Source organism: Solanum dulcamara, chromosome 9, assembly GCF_947179165.1.
Source record: "Solanum dulcamara chromosome 9, daSolDulc1.2, whole genome shotgun sequence".
Classification (NCBI taxonomy): domain Eukaryota; kingdom Viridiplantae; phylum Streptophyta; class Magnoliopsida; order Solanales; family Solanaceae; genus Solanum; species Solanum dulcamara.
In genome coordinates this window covers 52334878-52352251 of record NC_077245.1, presented here as the reverse complement: position 1 = coordinate 52352251, position 17374 = coordinate 52334878, and the positions used below count along the sequence as shown (strand labels likewise).

Genomic DNA, 17374 nt, shown 5'->3' with positions numbered 1-17374 from the left:
TGGCCTTCCTTCCTTGACGTAATTGAACAAGATCCCATGTTTTATTTTTATGAAGAGCTTCAATTTCTTCTTGCATTGCTGCCACCCACAGAGATAATTCTTGGCCTTTCATAGCCTCGTGAAAAGTTGAAGGCTCTCCATCTTCTGTTAATAGACAGTATGCAATATTGCTCTCCATAGAATAATCTGAGTGCCAAACTAGTTCTCTTCTCTCCCAAGTTGACCGTCGAACTTGTGGAGTTTCGATCTCAGTTTTCTCTTGTTCTTCGTTCTCTGGTGCTGCTTCAGAAGAAACTAGAACTTCTTCTATTTCTTCAACTTCAACTGTAGTAGTCTCTGATTTTTCTTTTGAAGTGCTACCTTCTTTTGCTTGTATCTTGTTTTCAACAAATACAACATCCCTGCTGATTACCACCTTGCGGGCTGTGGGATCCCACAAGCGATACCCCTTGACTCCATCAGCATATCCTAAGAAAATGTATTCCCTAGATTTTGGATTCAACTTCGATTTTTCTTGGGTGTTGTACATAACATAAGCAAGACTTCCGAATATATGTAAGCGAGAATAATCAGCTGGTTTTCCCGTCTACATCTCCATTGGCATTTTCAGATCAATTGCGGTTGATGGTGACCGACTGATCACATAACAGGCGGTTTTGACTGCTTCTGCCCAAAATGGTTTTTCCAACCCTGTAGTTGCCAATATAGCTCTTGTCCGTTCCAACAAAGTTCTGTTCATCTGCTCTGCTACTCCATTTTATTGTGGAGTATATGCCACCGTGAACTGCCATTTAATACCTTCTTGTTTACAGAAGTTATTAAATTCATCACCAGTGTATTCTCCTCCATTATCTGTCCTCAAACACTTGATCTTTTTCTCAGATTCAAGTTCCACCCGCGCTTTGAATTTTTTGAAAACTAGAAAAATATCTGTCTTTCTCTTGATTGGATACACCCAACTTCTCCTGGAGTAATTGTCGATGAATGACACGAAATATTTTACTCCTCCTAGGGACTCCACCGGTGCTTGCCAAACATCAGAGTGGACCAGATCTAATATTTCTTTGCTTTTAGCAGAGGAACTGTTAAACTTCAGTCTATTTTGCTTACTGGTAACACAATGCTCATAAAAGGGTAGTGAAACCTTTTTGAGCCCTGGAAGAAGCTTTTGCTTAGCAAGAATCTTCAAAACTCGTTCCGACATATGGCCAAGTTTATGATGCCATATCATCGTTGATTCTTCAAATAAACTTGCTGAAGTGGTTGATGTTTCTCCTTCTTGGTGTGTTTCACCTTTAAGCACATATAGGTTTGCCGCAAGTTTTTCCGCTTTCATCACTACAAGCGCTCCTTTGGATATTCTCATGACTCCACCATGAGTCTTATATGAACATCCATTATCATCTAGTTGTCCTAAAGACAATAGATTCTTCTTTAAGTCTTTTACATGTCGTACCTCCTGGATGGTACGTACCGTGCCATCATACATCTTTATTTTGATGGATCCAATACCAATAACATCCAAAGCATGATTGTTTCCCATGAACACAGACCCTCATGAGATAGAATTATATTGATGGAACCATTCTCTCCTGGAAGTCATGTGCCATGTTGCTCCTATGTCCATGATCTAGACATCAGCGAAACGTTTTCTGCCTTCATTATTTGATATTGCCTCACTACATAAAATATCGCCATCATCCGAGGTACATGCAACATTCCCTTGAGCATTTAATGGCTCAGAGTGTTCACTCTTCTTCTTGAACCGACAATCTTTCTTGAAGTGCCCTTTCTTGCCACAGTTGTAGCACTTGATATTCTTCTTACTTCTTAATTGAGATCTGCCATGATTGTGACTCCCACTGGAGCCACGTTCCGTTGGTCTTCCTCTCATCATCATCAAAGCTTCAGCTTGCTGCGAACTTGTTTGTCTGTCTTCCTTGTTTTTGCGCCAATTTTCTTCTTCCAAGACAGCGGCTGTAATTTCATCGAAAACTAGACTGTCTGTATTGTTCGTCAGGTTGATGATGAGTTGATCATATGAGTCAGGCAGACTTTAAAGTAGAAGCTCCGCACGTTCAGTCCCCTCTATTTTGCAACCCATTGTTGTAAGTTGCGAAAATAGAGTATTCAAAGTATTGATGTGTTCAGTAACTGACATGGACTCTGTCATTCGAAGAGTATACAATCTTCTTTTTAAGAAGATTTTATTATGCAAAGACTTGGCCTCATACAACCCCATAAGAGTATCCCATATTTCCTTCGCCGTCCGCTTTTCAGCCACACTAGACAACACTTGATCAGCTAGTGCCAAGTGTAGATCAGTAACTGCATTGCTGTCTATGTCGTTCCACTTGCTGTCATCAACAAAGTCTGTGGGCCTGCCTTCAATTGCAGCTAAGCAATTGTCTTTTCTCAATATCGCTTTTATTTTCATTTTCCACAATGAGAAATTAGTCTCATTGAATTTTTCAACGTCAAACTTTGTTGTACTCGACATTGTTATTTGCTTCACACCCTTCTAGATCATTTCTGAATCTTTTTGCGAACAATCGTGACAAACTATACCGTCACCGAAATTACTATTCACGTGAATAGTACTATTCACCGAATTTACTATTCATAAAAATTTACTATTCACGAATAGTACCTTCGCATAAAACAGACAGAATAACCTGGCTCTGATACCACTGTTGGGGTGAGGAAGCACTACAACTAAAGTTTGATATGATGAAAATAATAAAAATAAATTGAACACGAGAATTTTACGTGAAAACCCCTCTAACAGATAGAGGGGAAAAAACTATGGGGTAGAAGGATCTCACTATTTAATATGGAGTACACAACTCTCAAATACAAGGAGAAAACAACAATTAATACTTCTCTCTTGTAAAAGGAACTACTACTAAAGAGGACACTCAAGACTACAATATTTATCTTGGTGTATAACTCTCTTTGTATTCTTACTCTCTCTTTTTGGGATGGTTTAAATGAGGCTATTTATAGGAGAATGAAACGCGTAGCTGCCTTTTCTTGACTTTTCATTTAGAAAACAGCTAAAACGCGTAGCTGCTAGCAAACCTCTTTTTTTGCCCCTACTTTTTGACTCCCTTTTTTTTCTTTTCAAGGCAACACCTTTTTTGACTCTTCTTACTTTTGTTTTCATCAACAACCACTTCATTGTGAACATCATCAATGACACAAACCAATAAGTAACCTGTAGTATTAAGCATTCATGTACAAGAACTGATCTTCAAATTTCTTTTGTGTATGCGAAATGCAGGACAACATTGAAAAGAACCTTATGCGAAGATTTAGTTTCTATATCCAAAATCTACTGATATTGTAGGGCGTATTTACACACTTTTTAGCCATGATTTACCCATGTTTATACCGTGTTCTGAGTTAAAACATGCAAAATACTCTTGATTATTACTCATTTTAGTATTTGAAGCTAATGCAATGTGTATTGTGGTTTGCAGGGAAGATGCTCAAAAATTGGCTAAGGCTTGAAAATCAAGTTCGTTGAAGTTTTTCCCCGTATAGAAAAAGTGAGAGTGAGGCTCCAGCCCTCATGGAGCCAAGCCCAAAGAGAAACTCCAATATCCAGTTTTCCACAGTAGAATGAAGCACATAGCCATTGATTTTCATTTTGTCACGGACCAAGTTCAACGTCAACAGCTTCGCATAGTACACGTTCACTCAGCTGACCACCTAGCTGACCTACTTACGAAATCCTTATCAAAAGCACAAACTCAATGGGTTGTCTCCAAGTTAGGGGTCGTTCCACCACCCCCTAACTTGCGGGGGCATAAAGAAGCTAAATCAGGATAGAATATTTTCCATATCTGAATCATATATTCTTGATTTCATTATTATATATTTTATGAATTTGAACCTTTAATAACTTGATAGGATTCATTAGTTGTACTAATATTGTGGGATCCTTTACCACATAATTCTTTTGTATTTAAACAACACATTGTATCAATGAAAGACACAAAAACTTTCTCCTATGTACTCTGTTCCATTACTCTCCTTGTCTATCAACGTAGGAACACGAATCCATCCTAAGTTGCTCGGACTCGGGTGTGGGTATCCGAGACGAGTTCGAATCCGAGAGTCAGATTCGGCAAAATCTAAATTTTAATATTCGAGGACATGAATTCGAGTATAGATATGGGTGCGGGGATTTGGCCAAAAAAATTCAACATTATAAAAATGTAGTTATAAAGATATTCTAAATTATCAAAAAAGTTGACATGCTACTAATTAATTTAAAAATTATCACTCATTTTATAAGAAAAAAATAGTTATAAATAGTATAACCTAGATATTTGAATAAAATTTAATTATTTACGTGTCAGTGTCACAACTCAAAGAAATAAAGGGACATATACAGTTAACACGGTACAATTTGTAATTAAAGTAATTTGTTTGTCTCTTTCTTCTTCCGAGAAATCTTTCTTCTTCCAAGAAATATGTCTTCTCTTTCTCCTTCCCAGAAACCTTTTTCACTTCTCTCTAGCCTCATTAGTTTGCCTATTTCTTCTTCCAAGAAATCTCTCCTCTCTTTCTTCTTTCCAGAAACTTCTTTCACTCCTCTATGGTCTTTGCAACTTCTATTAGCTATTCATTTATCAGCTTCGTCGGAAAAACATTTGTTCTTGTCTTTGGTCAAAGTATTTGGATGGGTTGACCAAATCTAAGACGCACCCCACATCCACGCCCACACCAGTGTCATGTTGAGACTGATTCAGCGGTAAAAACGAACAGTCCGCGCAACATAGAATCCATCAACACCCCTAGCTCCTAGGCCAGCTAGTCCTATCACTGACAATCTTGGATCCACATTCTTGAGCAAGAATCCTGTCCACCATAGTCGTGTAAAGCATGCTGCAGTGGACTTTCACTTTTTTCGCCACGATGTCAACATCAAAAGGGTTCGTGTTGTTCATGTACATGGTGCCGATCATATGGCCGACACTCTCACCAAGGCACTGCCTAAATCTGCTTTTGAGCATAATCTGTTCAAGTTAGGCTTAGTGACCCATCGCCTAACTTGACTAGGCATATTAGAGCATCACAAGTCAGTTCAGCATTAGTTAGTAGTTTAGTCGGTATTAGTATTTCAGTAGTCCTTGCTTATTTAGGATGTTGCATTGGCTATATCATCAGTTATTATTGATTTAGATTACTTTAGTTCAGTTTGTTTAGGAGTCTTATTATTTCTACGTAACTCTATTTAATACCTTTCTGCATTCATTAATAAACCATCGCCTTCGAGAACTACATATTCAGTCTTTACAACTAGACGCATATTTATTTATTATCTGGCAATACAAGGTAGGCTGACAACTAGAGACAAATCGATCACATGGGCTATCAACTGTAGCCCAACATGTGAAATGCACCATGAGAGCATACAACACGTCTTCTTTGAATACCCAATGATAGACATGATCTAGCAACAATTACTCAAGTGGCAGAGCATTTTCTACCATTTTTGAACTTATTCTTGAGCCGACTACACAAAAGTGTCAAATAACCATTTTTATTTTATACTTGTGATAAGAAAGTGTTCAGTTGTCAAGCAATAAAGTAACCTCACATAAAAAGTGTTGGTTGTGTGACTTAAAAAAAAAAAATTTCCTCGAGAGAATCATGAACCTTATATTAACACTAACACCTTGTTTCTAAATGTATTTTATAGTCAATATAGTAATACGAACCAATAGCTTTTACTTATTTGAAAGATGCTATAACATTATTTTGCTGGAGAGCAGAGTAATTCTGGAGACAAATGCCCTCTACTTTAGATCTCAAGACAAATGCCTCTTCTGGAGAGCAGGGTACTTATGTGGATCCCTCTTTCAATTTTGTTACTGCTGTAGGAGTCGCGAATGGTAATGAAAGTAAGAGGAAGGCGAAGCTCATGCACAGGTCGTGTAACTTGGTAGAAGGAAAAATCAGTGGTGACGTTTTCAAAAGAAAAAAATGACATCCTAGAGGAAGCTTGTAAACTCATACATCATTGGTAGTTCACAAGAATCTGGTCATCACGTGAAAAAAAAATTGGAAATGATTTCTTGAAAACGGTTTCCACAAAAGGCTCGATCAAAATAGGGGTGTATTTATTGATTTTGACTTAGAAGAAGACCATAGAAATATCTATGGTAGGAAATTAGTATCGATATGTAATATGCAAATGAAGCTACTGAAATGGAGAAAGCTGATTTTAAGCTAGAGGTAGAAATAACTTTAGCCCCGATTTGGGTTAATCTACCAGATTTAATGTGGCACTTCTTGAATGAGACGCATTATGCAGAATCGTAGCTCCAATTGGTGTTCTGATCATTTTAGATAAAGCCACTAGGAACCTCAACAAGCAACAACGGAGACAAAAAAGAAGTGAACGATGAAAATGACATGATGCAAGTTTACGGGAAAGAAGAAGACGAGCAGAACGAGGTGCTGACGACTGATAAACAAAAGGATGGAGACCCTTTACAAGAAGAAAAAGGATGGAAAACAGTCACAAGGGGGAAAGGAAAACATAGAAGCATCACTCCTTATGAAAGAAGAACAAGAAGTAAGACGGGAAACCAGATAGAAGAATATGGCAGTGGAAGCCAACAGATGGAAACGAATCAATCCAAGATCATAGAAAACTACAAATGGAACAGTCAATTCAACCAAGGGAATCCAACATGAATATGGACAAAATTGGAGAAGATGAGATGAAACCTCAAGAGCAACTCTTGGTAACAATTCCTGTTATGCTTGCACCTGATGGAGATCCTTCCCTAATAAGGATACTTTTAAGGAGGAAAGCTATAAAGGAGTTCGAATTGATACATATAGGGATAACTCTATTGGTTCACAATGATAAATACTATATCATGGAACATAAGAAGTGTAAGGACCTTAAGTGCTTTCGAAAGACTTAAGCTAATCAAAAAACAATACAATATTTCTCTTACCAGTCTACAAATACCTTTTGTCAATTATGTTCAGCTTACTAATTATATGAGAATGTTTGATATGCAGGACTCTCTCTAATGTTAATAATAAATTATGGTTGTTTTGGAATAGTCACTTCATTGTGAACATCATCAATGACAGAAACCAAACCAACAAGTAACTTGCAGTATGAAGCATTCATGTACAAGAACTGATCTTCAGATTTCTTTTGTGTATGCGAAATGCAGGACAACGTTAAAAAGAACCTATTGGCAACATTTAGTTTCTATATCCAAAATTTAGGAAGATGAAAGAAAGCAAAGCGGAAAAGGGGATAACCCATAGACCAATAAGATCCAAGAAAAAAAAAACTCGCAACAGAATCGAAAAACCATTAGTAGATTGATTTTAGGTCCAAGCAGTGAATCAAAAAACTTCATTACATCTACAAGCAAGAGTCTCGAAGGATTTCGCAAGGAAAAGGTAGCCAACCTGGATATGTTGCGACAAGCATTAGGAAGGTGCCTCTGTAACTCTTCTGAATTCATACCATTTGCAGCCACTCTATTATTTCTTAGGGGTTAACTCTGTCATGCCTCGAGTCAACACCCTAAGTGTGGCCGACACTCGAAAATCATTGTTGGTCCTAAGCGAACTCTTGGTCTGGCTGACTACTAAGCTGAAGACTAAGCTCAAATGCAAAATCTTTAAAAGATGAGCATGTAAATACTTTAAATACAACTCAAGCATCTGTCATAAAATAACTGAATATAATATGAAATAATGTTTAGAAACATCAACCGAAAGACTAAACTGACTCAAACTCTATCTTTGCCATGAAGCCTCTAATCTCTAAAGATAGGTGCCAGGACAAGATCCACGACTATCTTAAGGAACTACTAAATACTGAAAAGGAGTCATCTAAAAGCAAGGAGGTCTCGCCCAAAGCTGACGAAGTATGATCTCAACGGAGCACCTGTTGATGATCCTAAGAGCCTACGTTTGCATCATAAAATGATGTAGCATCAAAAGACGTTAGTACATAGAATGTATGATATGTAGTATAGCTGAATATAACAATAACTGAACTAAAAGGGAACACATAATAACTTGACTGAAATGTAAAGCATGAATGTAAGGTAAAACATGTAAAGCTTCACAACTGAGACAGTTCAATATATACATATAATCTAAAAATAATTACCTTACTTCTTGGGGAATTCCTCTATCCGACTACCATCACTATGAGCCTCGTGATGATACAACGTTCTGCGCACATTGCCAAGCCATCCTATTCCTTGCCAGAGCATAGGAGAACAACTTAACTTATGGATCCATCTAAAAATCCCTCAACAAGGATGGGTGAGGAGTCGTCCAAATCAACGGCATGATCCTATCTACGCTGACAGCGTAGGTTATGGGGATCGAGTTATCTTAACTCGTACTTAAATCGGTGCTCAATAGTTGGCAATCGGCCAAAAAGATGTTTTCACATACAAATGTTAAAATTGTAACATTGGCCTATGTCATCAGTGACATAAACATGCTCTTTCTTTCTCGATAAATTGAGAGCTTCTGGCTCATTTGAAAACACACCAAGATAGAGAGAAAATATTAGAGAGCAAAGTGAAGTATACCATAGATTATACAAGAAAATAGTATGCGAAGAAAAATAGAGCGCAAGCGAAATTTTAGTAAAGTGAAAATCAAAAGAGTGTTATTCGTTTTGATTATGTAGTAGTTACTTTGAGTATTGTACTCGTGACTACATAGTATAATTTTTTTTTGCTATAGTGATATCAGTTGCTCCTCTTGGCTTGTGATTTTTTCTTATTTAACAAGGTTTTCAGGTAAATTCTTGGTGTCATTGTTTTCTCATTTTATTTCCATTAGTTTGACCATATATATTTTTGTGTTAATTGACATTTTTCCAACATGTGTAACATGTAAAAGGGTTCAAAAATTGCTTTAACACTAATATTCAATTTCTTAGGTGTAGCACTAGTAATTTATTTTTTTAATTCTCTTATATGAATTTCTAGTTTCACCGCCAATTGAAACTTTAAAATTGTTTCGACAATAGAAGAGGAAGATGAAGGTGAGAAGAAAAAGCGATTTTTATTTTATTTTTGATTTGGTTACTACTTTTTTTACATTATGACTAAATATTAATAGGTTGTTTGGTAGCTAATTAGGAGGTAAATTATTCACGCATAAATTAATATTGTGGTTGATTTGCTATTACAAAACTCACGTATATAATTTTATGCAAAATAGAAAATAAAATTACTAAGCCATAAATACTAATTCTGCATAATTAATAATACATAAATTATCTCATAACTAATATCTACCTAACTTTTACCTGTTACCAAACGACCTAAACACCGGCAACAGAAGTTGGGGTAAATGGTCCTTTTCACCTTTGCACCGTAATCTAACCCGACCCGAGATCCGGAACTTTTAAATTCACGTCTGAATTACAGTAGTCAGTAGTCCAAAGAGAAAACCCGAAGATTCTCTCTTCATTCATAGCTGAAAAATCACCTCATTAATCTTCCTTTTTTGTCTTCTCTAATCAGCTATGGGCTCTGGTAATTTACTCTCTCTACTTCACTAATTCTTTGTTAATCCGATTTTGTGTATATAAATGTGAGTGTGTGTGTTCAATTTTTTTTTTTGAAGATGCAGATATGGAGGACTATGGATTCGAGTATTCCGACGAGGAGCCTGAAGAGCAGGACGTTGACATCGAGAATCAATACTACAACTCCAAAGGTTCTTTTAGTTAGATTTTTGTTGAGGATTTTGAAATTTCATTGTCTTAAATATGCTGATGAATTTTGTTTTAATTTTGCTTCCTGTACTTGGATTACAAAAAATCAGTTTCTTTGAAGAATTGCATTAGCTACTTTTCTCTGAAAAAACTTTGCAAACAAACAAAATTTGCTAATGGTTGGTAGTGATGATTGCAAATAATGGTTAATAGTGATGACGATTGATTTTGGTGATTGACGGCGGTGGTTGTGGTTGGGCAGAGAATGGTGGTTGTGGATGGTAGGTGGTGGTGAGTGACTGTGGTGGTAGTTGTGGCTGAAATGGTGGTTGCAAATGGTGGGTGAAAGTACATGGAATAGCCTTGAATTGTCATCTTTGTAGAAATTCTTAAATAGACATCTTAATGATATTAAAACTTTGTTATATATTTTAATACTTCAAACCTATCCAGACCCATTAAGTGGTTATAAAAATAAGTAAAACAAACGCACATAGTGATTAAGATTCAGTCCCTGAAAACAAGCAAACGTAATGACTGGGATCTAAATGATTAAGATTAAGACCTTCATTAAGTGCACACAAATGAGGCCTTAGTCAATTAGTTGTTAGCCATATATTCGTATTATTTAGGAGTTAGTTTGTGATTTAGTGAATTTGCTAGGATCGTGTGTTTTACTGTGTTTGTCTCATTCTAGGTCTTATAAAAGTAAACTGCAGGCTGCATACATCAATAGAAGTGTTATTCCAGTGCTATACTTCTCAGCTTTGTGATATCCTTCTCTTCTTAAAATTACTAACAGTTAAGTAAGGGAGTAGTGCTTAGTTTATAGGACATAAGTTTGGGAAGTTAGTTTTCAAAGAAAAAACATGTCTGCTCTTTGTCCTCTGGAATTTTATCCCTTGTGATTTTGTTCTCAGTGAAAGGCTTTTGTAGTTTTATTTAGTGATGGAAGGTTGAAAAAGGAGCATCCATCCCCTATCGTATATGAGTTCTAGGATTTTATTGGACGAATTTTGGCATCGCAAGGTTTAAGAAAGCCATAAGTTTATTTATTAGAGTCAAGTCGGTCATAAGTTTGTCTATGCAAGTCGGTTTTATAGTGGCCAAGATTTTGTTTCTATTTTCTTTAGTTTTTAAACAATGTTAGAGAAAGTGAGGATTGTAGCAGTGATGTTTCTCTCACTTGACTCCCCTGTCTTTTTTCTGTGTGAGATGCCTGTGAAGTGTGATGCTCAATGTGAAACAGATCTTTTGTTTCATATGACTATTTCCCAAAGGTTTCATATGAATGTGATAACAGACGCGAGGAAAGAATTTGCTAAGATAGAAGTTACACAGATATTAAATAATCTGAAAAAGCAAACTGTGTACCAGTAGTAGCAACAATTACTCCTGTAAAGAACTCCTTGGTTGTAAGGTAGTAATAGATTATGCTATATTCTATAATGATGTTGACTTTATCTACCGAGTCTCAAACCATGCAACAGCTGGTCCTTGGGATTTTGTTGTCAAAACAATAGTACTCCCTGGTTGTAAGGTAGTTATAAGGCATGTTATATCCTATGTAATGTCATTGACTTTATATACCGAGTTTTGAGTCACAGCTGCTTCTTGGTAATTTCTTTGTTATAAAAAAAGGATGTTGCATACTCTACATTTGCATCTTAAGCTACTTATCTTGGACTAATATCTCTTCTCTTCTTTTCCTCTCTTTGGACATGGTTACCTACTAATATTCTGTGATTATGTCGTTCATAGGCTTGGTTGAAACAGACCCAGAGGCAGCACTTGAGGGTTTTGCTGAAGTAGTTCGTATGGAACCTGAGAAGGCTGATTGGTAAGGAATTGAAAGTAATAAATATTTTGTGTGGTATGGTAGTTGTTAAACTGATCAGCTAATTCCCTTGTGTGTTCGCTTTATAAAGAGAATAGATGGATGTGTATTTGTGAGATTTGTGATGCTGGAGACTGATGTGATAGATCTGTTCCATACAAAGTTCAGGGTAATTAAGAACTGCATGTTCTCATTGAAGCTAATTTTCTATCTCAAGTAAACTACTACAACCTTGTATTAATTGACACTCAGCCTGAGAAACAAGCAGAGGATTCATTAACAGAAACTGCCAGTTGAGATAGATTGTTTTTTCTCATTATGCAAATGCTTATATGGCCTAAGTTGCTTGGACTCGGGTGTGGGTGTCCGATATGGATGCGTATCTAGAGGTGGATCCTCAATGATCTAAATTTTAAGACTCAAGGATACGGATCCATGTATGGATATGGGTGCGGGGATTTGGCTAAAGATAATTCAAATATCTAAAAATAGAATTATAAAACCTAAATTATGAGATATTATGTGGAAAACTTGAGGAGAAAGTATTGATCAAGAGGAGAATCTTGGAAGGAGATAAAAGGAAACAGAGTGACAACAGAAATTTATATATATATAAGGTATTCCATTTTCTTCAATTTCACATTAGTTTTTGTTTTGATTACATAAATCATTGAATCTGTCCAGAATTTCTCCCTTGAATTTGGTCAAAGTACCCAAAATCTGTTGGCCAGATCAGGTACGGATCCCACACCCACGTCGTGTCAACATGGGTGCGGCACCGAAAATGAAGAGTCCGTGCAATTTAGTATATGGCACATATGGGAAAAGATCCTGATAGTGTATTTAGCTTTATCTTTCTCATAAGCCCGTGGAAAAAAAATGTAAATCTGCCAAGTGCAGATAGTTGTTTGACAAGAACTGGAAATGATTTGTCAGGTTTCTCCTTCCAGGTCTCTCACTCCTATTTGGTTTACGTGTGTGAGATCTAAAATTTTTCAGAAATTCTTTCTATTTAGCACTTAGGGTGAGATCTCTAGTTCATTGTCAGATCTGTTGTGCTTTGTTTGTTGTTTCTTGAATTTGTTACTTTCCTGTATATTAATCGCTTATAGTATTTGCAGATACTTCATAATTGTAAGCCAAAAGCTGTCTTACTACTTCCCACATTTGCTTCTTGTTCATGTGATTTGATGCTTCTTAGAAACACTTCATAATTGTATTGCTAAAGGTTGTGGTGCCATTTCACCCCTTTGCTTCTTGTTTTACATAATTTGATGGTTTCTAAGCAAAGGTCTCTTGCAAGTTTTAAAATTCTCTGAAATAAGCTTTATGCGACACTTGCCAACTGTTCTTATTGTTTTTCAGGGGATTTAAAGCCTTAAAGCAAACTGTTAAGCTTTACTATAAGTTAGGGAAGTACAAGGAGATGATGGATGCTTACAGAGAAATGTTAACCTACATTAAGTCAGCAGTCACAAGAAATTATAGTGAAAAGTGTATCAACAATATCATGGATTTCGTCTCAGGATCAGCTAGTCAGAACTTCAATCTTCTACAAGAGTTCTACCAGACAACCTTGAAAGCCCTTGAAGAGGCAAAAAACGAGGTCAGAACAATATTACTTCTTGAGGGTATAGTGGGCCGGCTTTGAAGGTTCTAGAGTTCATGTTCTTGTCAGGGGTCTCATAGTCACCTTCTTTTCACAGAGGTTGTGGTTCAAGACAAATCTAAAACTTTGCAAAATTTGGTTTGACATTGGGGAGTATGGACGAATGAGTAAGGTATTATTCTTTTTCAGATTAGCATCTGTTGTTGTAGTGTCAGTGTATAAGTTTTCCTACCAATAACTTGAGTGTTCAATTAGATTTTGAAAGAACTCCACAAATCTTGTAAAAAAGAAGATGGTACTGATGACCAGAAGAAAGGTACACAATTGTTGGAGGTATATGCAATAGAGATCCAAATGTACACGGAGACGAAAAATAACAAAAAACTGAAGGTATGTTATTACCTTCTCTCCTGTTTGTTTGATATTGTACTGGTTTTTGTACACCATTAGGTGAATCTTTGCAGGTGATATGACCAAATAAACAATCTCTCTATTTAATGCCAGGTTCAGATGTTGTTTACTGTTCCAAGTTACTCTCTGGTTCTATGTTTTACTTTTACCCCTTTTTTATAATCTTTTCCCACTACAAAATCTGAAGTTGTTAAGCTTCATCTAGAAGGTAGTGAATGGTGTGTATCGAAAGTACGATAAAGATGATCAAACGTCCACAAAAGATGAGAGACTTCCAATATTTATATAATTTTATATAGAGGGTAAATTACTATCCTAATATCCAAAGATGAACTCCTGCCTTTAATTCTATTCCATTAAAGCATCCGTCAACATAGAATTCCAAGTCTTATTGGAGATTTAGAGCCTCTTGAATCTTCTCTCAGAAGCTTCGAACTTATTTCTTTCCTCTTATCTTTGGTATACCGTTCTTTATTTTGTCATTTTTTATTTTGATACTGAATATGTTGGGAAGATCTGTTTGATCTAATTTGTTCATTAAGAAGGATCCATTGATGCTGGAAGACATACTGAAACATGTCCTTGAATTGCTCAATTGCTGTTTTCTCCGTCACTAATTGCTGCTTACTGAGATTCTTTAAAAAACATGTATTCTATCTTCAGGAACTATACAATAAAGCACTTTCAGTCAAGTCAGCAATCCCTCACCCAAGAATAATGGGAATAATTCGTGAATGTGGAGGGAAAATGCATATGGCAGAGCGGCAGTGGGCAGAGGCAGCTACAGACTTCTTTGAAGCTTTCAAGAACTATGATGAAGCTGGGAATCAGAGGCGCATCCAGTGTCTAAAGTACGTGTGCGGTTCGTCGTGTGCTTGGTTTTGTACGCCTTTTTCCTTAGTTTGGCATTTTCTTCTGGGGTAGGACATATGGGAAGAGTACAGTTGGAAAGAAATAACATCTTGTACACTGCAAAATTTTCTAGATCGATCGACATGATATTTTAGTTGCATGTTAACGTTAGTAGTTGTTAATGGTCCTAGGCAATTGTTTTGCTGATTCACCTTCATTTCTCTCTGCTGAGCGCTGCAGAAGAAACATTGCTCTGCCTGATATTGTAGTCGCTTGGTTCCATCTTACAGGTACTTGGTTCTGGCAAATATGCTGATGGAGTCTGAGGTTAACCCTTTTGATGGCCAAGAAGCAAAACCGTGAGCAGTCTTAAGAGTTTTAAATTTTATTTTTAATAAAGAGATTAGGACCAGTACTCTTATCAATTTTTTGTGATTAGACTCACTGGACCAAGTAATGCACATTAACAAAATTGCATTGGTGTTGATGCTTGACTGTGTTTTATACTTTCCAGGTACAAAAATGACCCTGAGATCCTGGCAATGACTAACCTTATAGCAGCATATCAACGAAATGAGATCTTAGAGTTTGAGAAAATTCTTAAGGTGCAACTATGAAAATATTGCTTCTATAAGTCCTCCAATTTATAGTTATTATTAACCATCATTCTGAATGTGATTCCCTTGGTATTTTTCAGAGTAATAGAAGAACAATAATGGATGATCCCTTCATCAGAAATTACATTGAAGATCTTTTAAGAAATGTCAGAACCCAAGTGCTACTGAAGATCATTAAGCCTTACACAAGAATCCGGATTCCCTTCATTTCCAAGGTAAATAGGTTTGTTAGAGTTTGCTAGGGAATATTACAGGAGTTTCTTCGCCTAGTATTTTTCGACTTTCGTAGCTTCTCAAACTTAAAGACAGTTTATCAATTATATCTTTTTTTTGTGGTTTGGGAGGGGTGTGTGTGTGTGGAAGGACTGAACAAGATATTAATTTATCAATAAACTCCTTTTCTATAACCGAAATAAACTCCTTTTTTATATCCAAGAAATATCCAAGGGCTAGTTATGAGCGGTTCGAAGCTCTGTGGATAATGCGCCCATCCCTCTACCCTTGACTTAAGTACCAGACTTCTGTCTCTAGCTGGGTTCAAACCAGTGACGTGTGGTGAACCCACAAATCATGTGCTCTCTACCAATAAATTGTTTTAAAGATGGCATAATGGTGGCATACCACTTTACTAGATAACATATTTGAATTTGGAATATCCACATAAAAGCCAGGCATACTCTCCGTGGTTCATAAGTATGATGTTTATAGATCCACCATCTTGTGCTTTGTCATGAATATTATACTTAGGGGGGGGGGGGTGATAGACTTCCTAATTCGTTGCTATTACTTAACATGCAGGAGCTTAATGTGCCAGAAAAAGACGTTGAGGAGTTGTTGGTCTCACTCATCTTGGACAACCGTATCCATGGGCACATTGATCAAGTGAACCGGTTGCTAGAGTGTGCAGATAGGTGAAACCCTGAACTCGACGTCGTGATAATTTGGTTGGTTGTTTTTGGCTGACATAACTTCTAATTTGTGTTTCGTGCTTTTATTCATGCAGGTCGAAAGGAATGAAAAAATACACTGCCATTGATAAATGGAACACACAACTTAAGTCTTTGTACCAAACTGTTGGCAACAGGGTATGTTGAGATTACCTGGACATGAAAAAAGGAGTGATTATAGTATGGACTCATTATTGTTCTGCGGGGTTGGTTGTGTTGTGGGTGGAGGGAGGGATTCTGAACTGATGGGTGTTTGTTCATGCTCTGGAATATTAGAAAATTAGCTCCTCTGCTCGACATGTAGATTTTTTGTACAAATTTCGATATTTCTCCCCGTTTAAGTAACAAGAGATTCTATCTGATTTATGTTGTTCTTTGTTTCTATACTGTGACAGAAGCAGCAGCATATTGCTGCCATGCAGTATTTTATGAGCTCAAAATACATCTTGATTGCCATTATGTACGTGAAACCACGCCTTACTCATTTGTTTTTTTAATCAAAAAATCTTATACCAGTATATAGAGCCGTCGATTAGGGCTAGGCATGTTGAGCCAGCCTGGCTCAGTCCGTGATTTGATAGAACTGGGTTAAGATTTTTAGAGTTCATTAAAAAATAGGACTTTTTAGCTTGGTCTGCTAGGCTGAAGGGCTTGAACAATGGGGGTTGGGCCGATTAGTTTGATAAATAAAAAATAATTAAAAATAAAATAAAATAGAATACTAAAAATAAGAAGAGGAATCCAAACTTAAAGTCTCAAGTGTATGTTTGGCTTAATTTATTTTAAGCAGCAGTTAAAAAAAATGAGTTGGGGTAACCCAACTTATTTTTTTTTTGGCTTATAAGCTGTTTTAGATGGTTTGAGACTATTCGGGACAAGGTAGGAGTGACTTCGGTGGAAGACAAGATGCGAAAAATGCGACTGAGATGGTTTGGGCATGTGAAGAGGAGAGACCCATGCCCCAGTGCGGAGGTGTGAGAGGTTGGCCATGGATGGTTTCAGAAGAGGTTGGGGTAGACAGAAGAAATATTGGGAAGAGGTGATTAGACAGGACATGGCGCGGTTACAGCTTACCGAAGACATGACCTTAGATAGGAGGGTGTGGAGGACCCATATTAGGGTAGAAGGCTAGTACATAGTCTCGTTATTCTTCCGTATTAGTAGGCACATTAGCGCACTATAATTTCTTGTGCTCTGACTTCTATTATTATCTATTACTTTCTGTACCTTGATTACTCTATTTTATCTATGTTGCTTTCGTTATTTGCTTTCTCATATCGCTTTGAATTTCTTACCCTTGTCTGACCCTTTTTTATGCTTCTATTGAGTCGAGGGTCTCTCGGAAACAGCCGTCCTACCTTG

At 36.8% G+C, this 17374-nt stretch overlaps 1 protein-coding gene across 2 annotated transcripts; it reads left to right on the top strand.

Annotated features, from left to right (window-relative positions):
* Positions 1-9446: 9446 nt before the first annotated feature.
* Positions 9447-16475, top strand: LOC129903484 (COP9 signalosome complex subunit 2). Of its 2 annotated transcripts, none has more exons than XM_055979051.1 (12): positions 9447-9557; positions 9655-9741; positions 11501-11579; positions 12942-13182; positions 13283-13357; positions 13441-13575; positions 14260-14447; positions 14739-14807; positions 14963-15053; positions 15146-15280; positions 15864-15976; positions 16069-16475. In XM_055979051.1, exons 1-12 carry the CDS (start codon positions 9548-9550, stop codon positions 16157-16159), a joined length of 1314 nt encoding a protein of 437 aa, XP_055835026.1. In that variant the 5' UTR covers positions 9447-9547; the 3' UTR covers positions 16160-16475. The 2 variants fall into 2 exon arrangements, with proteins under 2 accessions (XP_055835026.1, XP_055835025.1); XM_055979050.1 differs by having other exon boundaries at positions 9649-9741.
* The last annotated feature ends 899 nt before the right edge of the window (positions 16476-17374 follow it).

What these genes read in the sequence shown, in the direction of transcription:
- LOC129903484 (XM_055979050.1), top strand. An exon ending in TCAATACTACAACTCCAAAG is followed by an intron (nt 9,742 to 11,500) that starts GTTCTTTTAGTT and finishes TGTCGTTCATAG; the next exon opens with GCTTGGTTGAAACAGACCCA. An exon ending in TTGAAGAGGCAAAAAACGAG is followed by an intron (nt 13,183 to 13,282) that starts GTCAGAACAATA and finishes TTCTTTTCACAG; the next exon opens with AGGTTGTGGTTCAAGACAAA.